The 16677-nt window shown below is 42.2% G+C and overlaps 1 protein-coding gene across 1 annotated transcript in view; it reads right to left on the bottom strand.

The window, feature by feature from the left end:
- SEC24D (SEC24 homolog D, COPII coat complex component) overlaps nt 1-16677 on the bottom strand; it is a 99602-nt gene that overhangs the window by 5424 nt on the left and 77501 nt on the right. The window contains exons 14-21 of the mRNA XM_074993400.1: nt 14188-14304; nt 11594-11764; nt 9484-9580; nt 8529-8674; nt 5609-5747; nt 4011-4129; nt 1698-1877; nt 69-260 (exon numbers count right to left, since the gene is read on the bottom strand). Coding sequence (XP_074849501.1) covers nt 69-260; nt 1698-1877; nt 4011-4129; nt 5609-5747; nt 8529-8674; nt 9484-9580; nt 11594-11764; nt 14188-14304 — 1161 coding nt within the window. The remainder of the gene's footprint in view (nt 1-68; nt 261-1697; nt 1878-4010; nt 4130-5608; nt 5748-8528; nt 8675-9483; nt 9581-11593; nt 11765-14187; nt 14305-16677) is intronic.

Genomic DNA, 16677 nt, shown 5'->3' with positions numbered 1-16677 from the left:
TTGTTTCCCGTTTCTATAGAAATCAAGTTTTCTGTAACCCAGTCCCATCTCCTCCCCGATATACTCACAGCCTCTGTGCTGATATGTGCAAAGGATGGCACATTAAAGATCCCTTGTATAAGCTCTGGTGGGGCACTGACTCCTAGCCACAGGAACATTTTTAGCCCATTTGCCAAGAAGAACACCCCGCCTTCAGTCAGACGTTCCTCTGAGCAACGGACAGCAGGGGGGAAAGTATCACTCTTTACATCCATAGTGTGCTGCAGGACAAGGGAAAGAAAAGTTGAGAAATCAGTCAGTCTTTTCTAGTGTAGTTAAATTTCCTCATTGTCCTATAAAGAAGTTTCAAGTTAAGGTGTAGTTACACTCTGAAAAACTGTGTAACAACGACATTACATTTATTAAATCTCAAATATCCCTTCCAAATTTGCTCAATGTATAGTTTTTGAAGTCAGGTTGTGTCTTTGTGGCTCACACATCACCGCCCACAAGAGCTGGTAGGGCAGTGGCACATGTACCCCAGGGGGTATACTCAGAGCTTCTCCAGAGGGTTCATTAACTCAGGGTTTCTCAATGAATAAAAAATTAGACTTATTTTGTGTGTCTGAAAATTGTAGGGAGTACTTTATAAAAAAAGTTGAGAAACACCATACAGGACAAAGACTTTGCTAAAGTATACTTGTGTAATTTATATACAGTGGTGTGCTTTGCTGTGACTGACTAATCAGAGCCAATTGGGTTCCACATTCTGATTGGAATTTAGTTTACAGTTCTGTCAATGATTTGCAAGCAGCAGAGGTACCCAGTTCATGCTCTCCTAGTTGTACTACTGGCTGCCGGCCTGAGAGTGGTAAAACCTTAGGGGGTGAAAGTGCTGGGTAGGAAGTAATCCTTTCTAATACAGCCATTTTTCAGAGTAGAGCCACCCTTTACATAAACATTGTAGTTTCAGCTTCGAAGCTGTACTATCCATCTGTGAGTCTCCTGCCTATTCTTACAGTTTTGCATAAGAGGGGAAACTGACTGACTTTATTGAGGTGACCTGGTAAAATTGACTATGCAGTGTTTTTAGATTTACAAGTGCAAGAGTTAAAAAATTCCTATATATTGTAACTATAGTTATGTTCTATTAAGCCACTAAGCTACCCTTAATTTTTTTTCTGAAAGAACAACTTCCTGTCCTCTGTACAAGGGGAACTATAGTCCTTTCAGTACCTCTAAATCTCCATTTCTTCAACATTCCAATAAAGCTGATAATCAGCAATGTTAACATCCTTTAATAGTGACAATTAAAACAAAAAAGCATACAAAGCGAGGTTACTAACTCAGCATCTTCTCTTCAGCAAATTACCTAAACATTTGGGTTAAAATGATTGTATCTGTATATATACTGTCTCACTGTCCTCAGTGCTATGTAGTTATTTCTCCTAGGGAGTAGTTTTCTCAAGTCATTTTTCAATTGATTGATCAAGCAGATTGACTGAAATTTCAGATGAAGAATACTCATAGCAACACAGTACCTCTACAACATGGAACCACTCAACACATAAAGAACACTTTGCATGTTTGCACATACATATAGTTAGATGATTTAATTCTGCATGTCTGAGCCTTTTTTACTGAATGCCACTTTTACTGAAAACCCATAAAAACAGTGTTTCCCCACTAGAAAAGATTCACAGCTAAGGTATACTTACAATTGGCAGAAGCTGTGGATAGAAGAACAACTGGGTGTCAGCAACATCCATAGACATGACCAACTGCCTATCATAAGCTCTTTCATCTGTTGGAATTTCTGGTCTGCCAACCAGCACACAACTTTTTAATAAACAATTAATATAAACTGGCAGCACCTTCATCGCATCAGGGAGGATAAGCTGAAAGGCAAAGATCTTGTTATTTCATATACTCAGAGTAATGAATTTCTAAGATTTTCTTAAAAAAGCTTTCTTTTACCATATGTCGATGAAATAATGTGCAATTTTAGTTGAGTCAGGCCTATCTGAAGCAGCTGCTCACAAAATAATCTCAAAGTAAGTATTTGGAATCAGTAATTAAGAACTAAAAAATGAAGTTATTTCAGTTTCCCTTCCCCCAGTTTTGTAAGTGAAGGATGGAAAATGATATTACATCACCAGTAAACAGGCCAGCACCAGAGCCAGCAACACAAGAAGGAGATCATTTTAATGTGCACTTGGTCACAGAATGCAGCATTTAGTGTACAGGTTCAATCTCTCTCATCTGGTGCCCCAGGGACCTGACAGGTGCGGAACGAGAGAATTTGCCAAACCATGGGAGGTCAACATTGTCTAGCACATTATAAACACTTCCACTGCTTACTGGACTCTTAGGCTTTTAGGGGTAAATTACAGCTAAATAACAGCAAAGAACACTGATAGCCAGTACCAGTGGCTATAAAACTTTATGGGACTGCAACTTGGCCATACTCATTATAAGTGGTCATTCAGCTAACTAAAATCATGATGGATTCTGGATTACTTTTATTCTGCACATATTTTTATACATCAGCCTCTTGTAAATCAGTTTACAACACTAAACATTTAAAACACCGATGTGGTTACAAATTTTCTTGATGTTTCAGGAGCAATGATTTACCTAAACTAACAATTATAATTTTATTACTGAGTGTAATCGGCGCTGCATTAAACTGCTAGGGTCCACCTCAAGGAAGGAAATAAAGATGTGCTAATTATGTAAGGGAGATGATGTATAATACTCTGCTCATTTTATATGGGGAAGCTGAGGCATAGAGCTGCTAAGTGACTTGCCTCAGGTCACCCAGCAAGCCAGTGGGAGAACAGAGCCCAGGTCTTAAATCCCTAGTCCTGTGCCTTCTCCTGTGGATCACACTGTAGGGGCACAGATATCCAAAAGCTACTATTATACAGAAAAAGCATTTAAAACAAACAAACTGCCACTGGTGTCCTGACTAATAACTATTTTACCTTCAGAGGAGATAACCACACAGTATCATGAAAAGTATAGCTCCTCTTTTTATAAGTTAAAGTAACACTTCATTTAATCAGAATTCAGCTCCAGAGTATGGCTGGTAACTGCCCTGGCATGAAAACCTTGCTGGAAACTACAAACCCTTTTTAGACTAGCTACTCCTTGGCTGGTAACATTAAAGAAAGTCCACACTAGGAGATGCACTTCACTCCTCATCTACCATATTGCTCTGTGGTTAGTATTACTACGTGATGACATGGTGAGAGAGACAGGCTTTTGAGCTATGAAGAACTGCTCTTCAGGTCTGGGAAAGGTACTTAATGTGTGGCAGCTAATACAAGGTCAAACAGAGAGTTTAGTGTTAGCAGTTGGGACATATTCTAAGGCAGAGGTGAGCAAAGTGGGGTAGGCCCCTTTCCCCTTTCTCAAGGGGAAGCACAAGTACAGATGGGCTGCAGGGTCTCAGGCTCATCCATCTTATTAAAAACGTTGAAAGATATTACTGTTTTTATGAATGGTTATTCACATTCATATGCTGATAAACAAATTTTTTACCACTGACATATTTTCCTACACAGGCTGTAAGGGCCTTTTTTTAATAAAGGAACATCTGAAATGTCCGTTGGTTTGGGTTATATTAGACAGACTGGGGGAGCCCTGCTAATGGCAGGGACAAAAATGTGGGGGCTGAGGTAAAAAGTTTGCTCGCCCCTGTTCGAAAGCAACATTCAAGGTGTGGTGGCTCATTAACACCCCTGTAGTTACAGGAGAACAAGAGGGGTTTAGTGGGTTACAAATTGTAGCAGTAAGTCAAATATCTGATAGAATGAACAATACCTTGTAGTTTCAGAACATCTTATAACTAATCACTGCTTTTCTTTTTCTTTTCGAAGAGGTAAAGAGAAAAAAACATGCAGAAGGAGAAGAAATGAAACCTTGTTCTGAAATGTTCATTTGTGGCATCATTGCTCTTGTAATGCAAGTTATTTAACTCAGATGCAATCTCCAATATGGAGCACCTTCCTTGGGCTGCACTTTACCTGGCTTACTGCAGATGGGTTGGCACAATTCTTCCTATAACAAGCCAGCATACGAGCAGTCTGATTCACCAGGATCTCTCTGACTGTCTTCAAGGGCTGGCTTAGAATGGCTTTGAAAGCTGCAAGTACAGAATAAAACGATCACCCAAGAGCAGTGGTCTCCAACCTTTTAACAGCCAAGGGCACTTTCTGAATGTAAAGGGTAACACGGGATCACTCACGTGCATTCCATCCCCCCTTTCTAGGGTGACCACATTGCCTCCAAGGACTGGGAGCTGCTGTTCTATGTCAGGACTCCTCAGTGATGGGAGGCAGATTCCCCACAATGAGACACCAGGGATGGGGGCTCTGTAGCCTCCTTATTGGGGGAGTGGAGGCTGGGGGCTCCACGACCTCCCAGCGGAGGTGCCAGGAAATGAAGAGGCTGCACCATGGCAGAGCTCACCATCAGTGGGGGCTGCCTTTGTGGGGCACCAGGAAAAGGGGCAGCCAACCCAGTGGAGGAGCTCCCTGGCAGTGGGGACTGCCACGTCAAGACACTGGGTGTGAGGAACAGGAGCCCTACAAAATACAGGACAATTAGCCCATATTCTTAATAAAGTTGGGATGCTTGTGAGACAGCGTAAATAGGGGGCTGTCCCAGGAAAAACAGGACAGATGGTCACCCTCTCCCTTTCACTGTCACTTCCTCACTCTCCCTTACCAGCCTGGGTCAGGAGCTTGGGGGAGGGGGGAGGGGAGGGTGGGCTGCAGATGGGGACAGACATTTGCAGTGGGTAAGGGGGCTCAGGTTGGGGTGCCAGCTCTGGGAAGGTGTTTGGGTACAGGAGGGGGTATGGCATGCAGGGCTATGCTGGGATACAGAGTGCAGGCACCAGGAGAGGGGTTGGGATGTGGGCTCCCATCACCTAGTGGTAGATCAGGGCTGCAGCTAAGGCTGGCTCCCTGCCTTCCCTGGTCCCCCCCACCCCCACCCAAAAGGGGTAAGTCCATCCCTATGGCTGGCACATGGTTCCACTTTCTGCAAGTGCCACTCCCACAGCTCCCATTGGGCAGAGTTTCCTGTTCCCAGCCAATGGGAGCTGCAGGAGCATTGCTTGCAGCCAGAGAACCTGGCCCTCCACTTTCCCCTGGGACCCCATGCTGGATGCTTCTGATAGCAATAATGGGGCTGGGGCAGGCTTTAGTGACAGCCCCGCTCCATCACCAGTGCTCACAATCAACTGGGAGAGTCTCCAGGACTGACCAGTCAGTCATGATTGGCTAGTTGCTGACCCCACCGTCTGTCTTAACATTAATTACACATAACACTTTAAGAACCCCATATTTAAACTGCACATCATATTAAAGAAAGTAAAATTATTAATGCAGCTATTTTAGGTCAGTATCTGTTTCAGCCGCCTCACTTAAAAGGCAGTAATAGTTAGGAAATTTGTCAAAGTATATTCACGATACAAACACTGTGACCTACTTGGAAAATATATGGTTTTTGAACCTCTTCTCTATTTTACACTGGTGCAACACCACTGATTTCAGTGCAGCTTTCCTGTATAAAACCATGCTCCCTACATATAAGTGGCAGTTCATAAATAATGTACCTGATTTAGCAAAGAAGTTTATAAGTGCATCAGTTTCACAACTCTTGTAGAGATCTGCTAACTGGGAACTACAGTTTAAGCCAATATTGTGTATGCGAAGTCGTCTTTGCCCACTTATCGAAGTATAGAGTACAGCACACTGCAACAATAAGACCACTTTCAGTTTTTCACTACAGTTAACTTTGTTAAACAAACAAACAAACAAAAAAAAGCCTCCAGCAACTGGACTTTTCACACTTAACATGAGACAATAATGGATGGTGTATGTTTGGCTGGTCTAGCAACCTTAAAAAGCTTGTTGCTCTGATGTTGCCACAGAGAAACGAGTTCATTTGAAATCAGCAAGAACTGGCAGTGACTGTTTTAGAAAGTTGTGTGGTTTTTAACTGTTTAAATTTTCAAAACCGTTAATAAAACATTTCAGCCCGTAAATGCAAGTGAATACACACCACAGAGTGGGCAGAAAGCTATGTGACAATATCATATTATTATTGTCATCCCATGATAAAATAAGGGGAAGAAAGAAAAGGAGGAAAAGGTCAATAAGGCAATCTCAAAAAGTTAAGCTGTAGTCTAACACTTGAGAGAGAGGTTTTTATCATTCTGATTCACTGCACTGGAATCTGATTTTTGTTTAAATATAGTGCTAGTGTTTAGGGAAACTGGTATGGAACAAAAAAGGAATTGAGTGCAGGATTTACTTTTGGTGAACATATTTCCTGCATCATAATCCTCAGGATATTATACCTTGTAAAGCTTTTCACAATTTCAGTGAGATTCTCATGGTTTTGTTCTTTATGGGCCTGATCCACAACCCACTGAAATAAATGGATTCAGCCCTTTATGACTATCTCCCATTTGAAACAGAGACATAAAATTAGTCTACAAGGACTGTACATCCAATGTCAATAGTGTACCATGACCTAGGATGTGATTTCATGCATAACAAGGCCTGTTACATGTTTTATGGAACTGTATTTACACAAGGATTAGCTCCTGAGTCACACAGATTTCTAGGAGCTTGACAGAAGGAAAACAAAGCAAAATCAACAGTTTAGGTAATTTTTCTGGCTTAGTTTTGAAGATCATAATCTCAGTATCTGGGGGGGGGGGGGGGTTAAAGAAAGAAGCCATGAATCAGCAGCTGTAACTGGTGACAGTTTCTCATTGATAAAGTTGGGCAATGCATCTTTCCAAGTAATATAACAATCAAAGGCATCACCAAGAGCATTCAAGTGAGAAAATTCTGAACCCTAATCAGTCTTTAAATGTAACCAGCCTAGAATATCCCTGTTGGTAGACTAATGGGAACAGCTAGAATCTTTGGTTGTAAAGCATGAGTAGCAAGGACACCAGCCTCGGGATCTCCATACTCAGCTTCTTCCCATGAAAGCCTGCAGAGTGCAGATCCAGGTAGGGAAGAAGGCCTACATCTCCAGAATAGGCATCTCACCCAATCCCAATCTGATGACCCTGCTACTCTGAGCCAAGGTCAGTCATGGTCTTGCAAGGGGATGGAGTTGAACAGGAGGGTTAGATTACACAAAAACACACACACCACCCTCCCCCCCACATAACTTGCAGTACAACCTTGTAAAACTTCCACCTCTGTGCTGCTGAACCACTGTGAGAAAGAGAGGGGCACTATATGTAATTTCATGGTGGGCCCTTACAAGAATTGCAATGCAGGCACTTGCGCACTTGGGCAAGAGGTGCCCATGTGGACAGCCAATGCTACAGGGGATCCTAGGCACTGGCAAGGAGTGCCAAGCTTCTTCTCTAGGGGAAAATAGGCAAACCTTACCCTTGCCAACAGAGAAGTAACTCATTTGTTTTTGGCTGAAGTTGGCCCAATAGTCATATGTGTTCACAAATAGCCTAATTGCTGATTTTTAATAATAGCTTGCACATAATTTATTTTACATTGAGTTAGGGAGATGATAAACTACCCCAGTCTGGTAGAGTATTTCAGTAAGGATTTCTTTAAGAATGAGCCAGATTTAAAAATAAATCCTGAAATTACCTCATAACTGAAAACAACTTTAAATAATGCTTAGAAATGTTTTTTGTAATTAAAAGTGTAGCTTTTGAACAGGTAATCAGAACCTATGGAACCATTTACCTGTAATATTAAAACACACATAGAAGCGAGTAGGATGTTGGCATAGGAATGGATTCACACCTTGAATTTCACCTTTGGGCTCTAGGATTCAAACACAGACTGTATTCAAACATGGAATGGATTTTAGAAATTTCCTCCATATCCCAGTTTGTGCCCAACACAACTGCTAGGCAAGCCAACATATTGAGAAGTGTTTGCATAGATGGTGGAATGAGAGAAGTTTTTTGGGGAGTGTAGGTCCCCAGCGTTATGTGAAGAAACAGCTTTACAGATGGCTTCAAGAGCTTTGAGCATTACGGGCAAGCCAATGATGGCCTTCTGCAATGAGACAGGCGGCTGTGATTCTGACTCAAAGACAGCAGTGGGAGTCATACTTACTTAGCAACAGTGGCTACAGCGGAAGTCTAGGACTCAGATGTGGCTTTGCCATAGACTGCCTGCATAACCTGAGGCCAGTCACAGACAGATTCTGCCCTCTCTGAATCTCTCTGTACCCAGCTGTAAAATGGAGATGATACTTATCTCAAAGAAGAGTTGGGGGACTTCACTAAGTTAGCCTGGCGATCCTTTGATGGAAGTGCCACAGTGTGCACCGTATTAATATCTTTACTAGTACTTTGTTGTTCATGAGTAAAACCTGCTTCTAAGCCTCAGTTGGTACCATATCACTGGGAAGACAGCACTGAGTTTGTGTAGTTATGCCTGGCTCAGGTCAGTAATCTGCACTCACCCCAGGAGTGGGAAGTATTGTATTATTTCTGAAAAATAAACCTTGCACACAGGTCTAGCATTTATCACCTGAATTAAGGCTCCGGTGTCTTCATTCAGTTTGTCATCATGCTTGAACTCTACTGTTATTGCTTTGTCACAGTCTACTGCTGCCATCTCCACATCTGTGGTGTTGTTCATATAAATGGCACCAAAGAAGTCAGTGGCCCGGAAACCTGGAATCAAATAAAACCAATTTCCTTCATTTGTCAGTTATACGTTTTTTTTTTTAAAGAGGCAATGTGGCTTTGTGACCCATTATTTAGTAATGTTTAATATGCTCTGACGGATAAGAGGGGAATTACTATTTTCCACTGTTCTCCGAGCAACTTCAACATCTGGGAAGGCCCAGATACTCTGGTAGCTCACCATTTCTGCTTTCACTGCCAAAAAGAGGCACAGTAACAGAAGACACTCCCCATATGGTTGTTGAAACAGAGGAAAGGAAGGACTATTATAGAGCTGGGGCTGTGCTGCAAGATCCACAGAGGAGTTTGTGCTCGTCTGGACATCTGGTTTATGTAAAGCTAGCCCTGGAATACCTACATTTGTAGGAAAAATAGTTGCTTGAAAAAACAAGTTTTCACTACACTAGGGGATTTTACAAAATGTAGGAACATGTGGGTGCAAAACAGTAGACAGACGTTGTTTCTATTCATAAACATATACTTAACCTAGCTAGGGAGATGTGTGTAATATGTGCAGAATCTGTATTTGTATATGCAGATTAATTTCATACATAAACAGAACCATCCATATTCAAATGTAAGGGCACATATACTTCACAGCCTCAGCCTTCTAGCAAGATTCCCCTCAAGGTGTAAAATAATACAAGGAATCACAGAAAAAAAACTGTACAAAATTTCCAACATGCTATTATTTAAAATAATATGATCTGTTAACCAATCCTCTTTTCCAAGGAATAATAATAATAAAAACTGAGATGCACTCAAATTACATCTCATTCCAAAAGGTTAGGGGTTACCTGTACTTGTGCGAACCCTCATGATTACATCAAATCCTGTTCTTTTTTCTATGTCCTTCCTGAGGTCACTCAGGAATTGGGGCCCATCAGCCTGTACCTAAGAATACAAATCAAAACCAAAGATGAACTCCACCACAGGGTGGCAGCAAGCAGCAAAAAATGCCACACAGTCTTGAAAATAATGTATTCAGTTAAATGGATTGTCTCAGAGGGGCAGCTGTGTTATTCTGTAGCTTCATAAATAGAAAGCAGATCTGTGGCATCTTAGAGACTAATGAAGTTATTAGCTCATAAGCTTCACCAGATGAAGAAGTGGGTTTTACCCATGAAAGCTCATGACTAATTAAATGGATGTGTATATAAAACATTCTCTTTACTTGTACTCTAAAACGTGAGTCACCTACACTATTCTGCATTTAACTTTTGCGCAGAAATGAAAACATGCAAGAATCATCCAGTTGAACAGAAAAGACTCCTACAATCTTCAACATTTAGAATTCTACTCCCAAAAAGGGACACCTTAGCCGTGTCTACACGTGCATGCTACTTCGAAATAGTGGCACTAACTTCAAAATAGCGCCCGTCACGGCTACACGTGTTGGGCGCTATTTCGACGTTAACATCGACGTTAAGCGGCGAGACGTTGAAGCCGCTAACCCCATGAGGGGATGGGAATAGCGCCCTACTTCGAAGTTGAACGTCGAAGTAGGGCACATGGAGACGATCCGCGTCCCACACCATCGAAATAGCGGGGTCTGCCATGGTGGCCATCAGCTGAGGGGTTGAGAGACTCTCTCTCTCTCCAGCCCCTGCGGGGCTTTATGGTCACCGTGTGCAGCAGCCCTTAGCCCAGGGCTTCTGGCTGCTGCAGCTGGGGATCCGTGCTGCATGCACAGGGTCTGCAACCAGTTGTCAGCTCTGTGGATCTTGTGTTGTTTAGTGCAACTGTGTCTGGGAGGGGCCCTTTAAGGGAGTGGCTTGCTGTTGAGTCCGCCCTGTGACCCTATCTGCAGCTGTGCCTGGCACCCTTATTTCGATGTGTGCTACTGTGGCATGTAGATGTTCCCTCGCAGAGCCTATTTCGATGTGGTGCTGCCCAACGTCGATGTTGAACGTCGACGTTGCCGGCCCTGGAGGATGTGTAGACGTTATTCATCGAAATAAGCTACTTCGATGTAGGCTTCACGTGTAGACGTAGCTCTTAACTCGCAGGATGCATTCCATTGACTAATACTGAGTTGCTACACTCTCATTCTCTTCCAGGCTGGCAGATATAATTATCTGTCCAGCTAGAACTGTGTGTGTTTCTTGCTTGTTTAAATAAGTAAAAGCATGTGCAGGTTAGTTTTGTGCACAGAAAAAAATCCCCTTTTGCCTACAGAAACTGTCAAGTTCCCCTCTGCACAGAGGTAAATTTCACCCCATTAGACACATTCCTGGAAAACCAGGAGTCCTGAACACATTGGTCTTGTCATGATTTGGAAATTGGCAAACTTTGAGTAAGTGGTTGTATTCTCATTTTTCTCCAGTGGGTGTCCCATTTCCTTATGGGTGTAAGTATTTCTGTTTGTGATGTTCAACAATAATTGATGCACCTGCTCGTACGTCAATGAATTCATATGTCATCATGTATTTAAGTAAGCAGTATTTAAGATAGCAACCAACTCATTTTGGAGACAGAAGACATTTTTAAAAGTCTTTAACTTGAGCTTGACTTCTCATTTCCAAGGTCTGCATTCTGTCCAGTAGGGCAGGGTTTGCCAAACTTTATATAACTGGGAACCAGTTTTTTTCAGTACCTTATTTTGCGGCCAAAAATATAAATGCATATTAAAAACAAAGAATTGAAAATGAACAGATTTTCACTGTTTATTATTTATTCACAATAACAATAGCACATAACGTTAATTTGTACATTTTCTAAAAACCGGTATTTTTTTTTCCCCACCACGGACCAGTATTGGGCTGTGGACCACACTTTGGGAAATGCTGCACTAGGGGAAACACACAAGCTCCCTCCAGCTTCACTCACTTTTATGCTAGACTAGGAGGTACAATTTATAAGGGAAATCCAACAATAGGGACAGATAAGGAACTTGTTAGCACTTACCTGAAAATTGTTGTATTTGTAAAGAGTTCCTCCTGTGTACATTGTGACAAGACCCATGGAGGCTACATCCACATACTGACTTGGGAAGAGGAATAGATTCACACAGCAGCCATTAGCCACACAATCTCTGGCCAGGGATTCATAAAAAGTCACCTGTGGCTGGAAAAGTATCTGCAGAGAATTTTAAAAAGTCTCTGTAATTTCTCTTTGGACAACTCCTAAGCTATTGCTGATAATATGTCAACAATTCAACAGTCTACCGTAAGAATAAAAATTGCAAACCTAAAGCAATTAAATGCTTGAGAACCAAATTCAGTCGCAGATACACACACTCAACTCCCAGTGAAATCAGTGGCAGCTGTGTGCATGTAGCCGAGCAGAATTTAATCCTCAATCTTTAGCAAACTGGAAGGCCCTGTTGACAAAAGGAGTGGGAGAGGGATGATCCACACCAGTGTTTCTCAACCTTTTCTTTTTTTTTAATAAAGTGCCCCTTTATACTTATTTCTTTTTTTTAAAAAGTACCCCCAGACTTCTGTGCAGGGGTACATGTACCACCCGTTGAGAAACATGGTCCTAAGGTAATCAGAGGTCTTGAAACAAGTGAAATTCAACCTTCCCAGATTACTGTCCCCTTTGCAGGACTCAGATTAGTTTTGCATACCACCAATTTACAAAACCACTTACAAAAACATGCAAAAGTATCAGAAGACTAGTACTGAAAACTTGCTTTCTACCATCTTATTATCAAATAAATGAAGTGGAATAGAAATACTGTCGTTACATTTCAGAGTAAGGCAGATGAACCAGTAGAAAGAAGTCATTGTCTGAACAATCTATTAGATTGTACTGACTTCGCTAGGGTTTTTATGTAGCCTGTTGTAAAACTAGGCAAATATCTAGATGAGGCGATGTACCTACTGGCAGATCTCTGTATACCCCCAAAGGTACATGTACCCCTGTTTGAGAAACACTGAACCACACTAACACTAACCACACTAACGAGTACAGGGGACAGTTTTGCAACAGTATCTTGTGCCACAACCAAAACGTAAGTGGAGACCCATGTTTGTTAGCAGGAGTGGAAGTGTGAGAGGGTTGGAAGTGGTGGGGATGGAAAGGGTATGCAGTTGGGTGTAGGTACATACATCGCTACAGAAGGGGAGCACGGCTGTGATCTGCTCATGGGATGGCCAAGGTGTCTGTCACTGAGGAGCGGCCCGGAGACCTTCCAGCTTCCTCTGTATTTTGATGCTTTCTTTTGCCAGGGCACAAGAAGAGTGAAACGATGTCCCTTCCTTGCCTGTCTCATAAATGAAAAAAGGATCATGGGGCCTAATACTCAGCACATTACTCTTGTGTTGCTGGGAAGACAGACTCACAATGGACGGTGGAACCCTTTGAATCTAGGAGCCTAACAAATTGCATGAAGCTAGGACTTGTGGTGCATAAGATCCCACTGCACATGCAGCCATCTAGAAAGAAGCTGTCACATGGGGGCCAAGACAGGTACAGATGGCACTGATGTTCATCTTTTAAGGCTGAGAACTAGGCCAGTGGGTTTAAACTGGTGTGCCACACGAAATATTAGGTGTCCCATGTCCCATTCCATTATGCCAATTCCACATACCCCTCCCGCCCTCACCCGCAGTGGCTCTTTGCAGAGCAACCCTGAAGGGAAATACTGGTCCCTGCATGACCCCGTTTGCATCAGAAGGCAGTTGAAATGCTGCTTCCTGGCCCAAATGAGCTGGCGGGGAGCCTGCCCCCACTCTCTGCCGTGGTAAGGGGGAGGGGCAGTGGAGCCTGCTGGAGCTGGGACACAGTTTAAATGCCACATCCTGGCGCCAAAAGGCCAGCTGGGAGTGGAGCCTGCTTTCAGTGGCTACTCATTTATGCAACACCCCTAGCATGGTGTTGAGCAGATTTTTAAAATGTGTTTGTGCTCACTGTCTAACACCGTATATTCTGTGCATTGCACTTGTTCCTTGTTTAGCTTGGTGTAGGCTCTAGTATGTTGCAAAGCTCTCTAGTAAGACTGTAACCATACCAAATGTAAGTGTGACCACTATGAGAAATTGATTCAGCTGAAAAAAGTGGGTGTGCTGTGGAATTGGTTGTCTCATTGAAGCGTGCCATGTTACTGAACAGGTTGGGATTCACTGAACTAGGCAATGGATCCCAAAACTTATGCCTGCCACTATCTGGTCATCTTTGCTCCAGGAAACAGCCTCAAAACCCTGCAATTCAACTTGATAAGTTTTTGGAGAATAAAAGCACTGAGCTAACACAGTAACTAAAATTCCTAGTTAAAGGGCAATGGCTTTTTCACTTGTGTGAGCTTCACTTATTGGTGCAGGGGGTGATTTAGGGCAGTATCACTTTGTTGTTGATTTAGGATTAACATTAATGTGTGTTAATTAGTTAAAAAGTATTCATATAATATGATGGGAGCATAATAAAACTTAATTGTGTAAAGTCACTAATATGTTGTTATTGAAATTATACTCATTCTCTGAAGAAATCTAACATGAAAAAAAATCACTCTCTTCAATTCTCTTCTCAATTCATTGTAAGCTCTAAATACCAAATACCTTCTCTTTATCCGTATTGATCAGTTTTTTGTCATCTCTATTTTTCAGCTTCCCTGGTGCTTCAGCAGTGGGCAATGAAGAATGGAAGATAAACAACTTTCCAGCACATTCTGCTGCCTGTTACAAAGACACCATAACAACCTTTGATTTCTGCTGCAGTATAAACAATTGAACCTAATTTTCATACAGTTGTGTGTCTCAAATGCTTTTCTCTAAATCCTCGCAAGCTAAATAGCCCATTTGTTTAGAGAATGAACTCTTCCTGGCACCAAAATCCACAATGAAAATCACTGTGAATTTAATATCCATAAATAGCTTCATCTAACATATACCAATCTGGTTGTACGTGTCGTTACTGTAATTTCCACATAGGAATCTAGTCTTGATGGACAAAATTCATACATATCCCAGACAGCTGTCAATTTAATGTCTATGACCTAAACAGAGGGCGCCACTGAAATATAAATGTTAAATAACAAAATGAATAAAAAAATAAACAGACGAGTGAAATTCTGTAGCCCTTATTCATGACTGTATCTCACTGAAACAGAGTTGTATACAAACAAAGAGAATGGGGCTCTATCTCAATTTGTTTTTCTCCACTTGAATAGTATCAGTGAAAGTTATGCATATGTATCTGGGGAATTTTTGTAATAAATAACTTCAAATTTAAATCATATGTTGCAGGGAATGAGAGTTTCCTTCCCACCCTCTCCCCCCATCTACAACTTCTTGGATCACTGGGAGTATGTGAATGCAAAGGGTGCAGTCAAGGAATCTTTAAAGGGTCTAAAGACAATAGCCTAATTTTGGTCATGGAATACCTTAACATTTGCGTAAAGCTTAACCGTTAGGCTAACAGAGGGGTTGCTAGGACCTTCCAGACTGTTAGGCAGTGTCTACACTTGCATTCCTCTTTCGAAAGAGGTGTAGACACAGCCTTAAAGATTTTCTGCACATTCAGTTACCCTGCTATCCAGAAAAACCTTGTGCGGTCCAGACACGGCAGAGAGACAGAGCAGGTATAAAAACAGACAACAGGGGTACCCAGGGTCTTCAGTTTTCTTTCCCTGCAGAAGCTCATTCAATGGTAATGGAGACAGACAGGTGTCCCAATACTGTTGGGGATGGGAGAGGGCACACTATCTTCCCAGGGAAGAAAGGGAATAAAACTGCAAGTGTAAAACGTGCAGTTTCCATTCCCCTCCGACAGAATAAACTCCAGAACTTATCATAAATGATTGAAATTTAATAATATCTTTACTACCCTAAACCAAATCCAACTGAGGAAATCTTTCAACTGACTTCAGTGGGCTTTGGATCAGATCTCATATAACATGGGGAAACACAAAAAGTAAAATTATGGGGTTGGAGGATGGCTGATGAGATTGGTAACAGATAGAAACATCATGTGTCTTGGTACAGAATTGGCTGGCAAAAGTGGGGGGATTTTGCAGTCGGAGGAACACAAAGAAAGAGAGTCAACTTGGCTAACAGGATGACTTACAGGATAAATGCACATAAGAAGTTCTAGATGGGTCCAAATTAATTCATTGCAGGTTGGACCTTGCTGGTTCAGCACCTTTGGGACCTGACAGGTCCCAAAACAGGGAGTTTGCTGGACACAGGGAGGTCAATGCTGGCCCCTCTGCTGCTGACCTCTGGGCTCACCCCCAAATGCCAGGATCCCTTCCTGGCTGCCAGCCCTCCCTGCCACAGGCCCAGATGTGCTCCTTGCCGATAGTCCCCTGGTGCCAGCCCAGATGGGCTCCCAGCCCTCACAGGGCTGCCAGTCGCTGGCCCTCCTGCTGCCAGACTCCTGGCCACCAGGGATTTCAAAGCGGAAACCAAAATTATCAATGGCCCTTTTTGTGATTTGTTTAGATATTAAAGTTCCTGCTTAATTAAAAAAAAAAAAAAAGCACGTGCAAAACTGCACACCTTAATTATGTTTACAATCCCAGCGACTAAAGATGACGTGGAAGGACTACCTGACTACGCAAGGCAAGGCTGCATGCCCTTTCAAAGTACAAACCAAGGTTTAAGTAACTCAGGGTGTTGGGACCTTGAAAAAAGCTGGGAAATTCTAAATTGTACCTTGACGATCCCACTGGCAAAGCAGAACTGCCTTCTGAGTGGACAGTTTCAATGTAAACTTTTAAATGGTGGGGTAAAAATCCTGTCTCCATTGGAGTCAACGGCTAAGCTCCCAATTATTTCAGCAGAGCTGGGATTTCACTCAGATACATGGCGGTTTTACACAATACCCACTATTTAAATGTCCTACATTTATTTTAAACCAATATCTTTTACTGAAACCTAAAAGCAACTGTATTTATCACGTTTTTAATCAGGAAGTCCTCTTCTTTAGAGCTGCTCATGGTTAAAGCAGCTATGAATGGAAAATATGCTAGATAATCTTAAAACGTATCTGTGGCTTTCAACCAGTGTGCTATGAGAACTATACAAGTGTGCTGTGAAAATTCTTCC

The sequence above is a fragment of the Carettochelys insculpta genome, chromosome 4, assembly GCF_033958435.1.
Source record: "Carettochelys insculpta isolate YL-2023 chromosome 4, ASM3395843v1, whole genome shotgun sequence".
NCBI lineage: Eukaryota > Metazoa > Chordata > Testudines > Carettochelyidae > Carettochelys > Carettochelys insculpta.
Note: the sequence above shows the minus strand (reverse complement) of the source record. Positions and strands in the feature narration are given on the sequence as shown.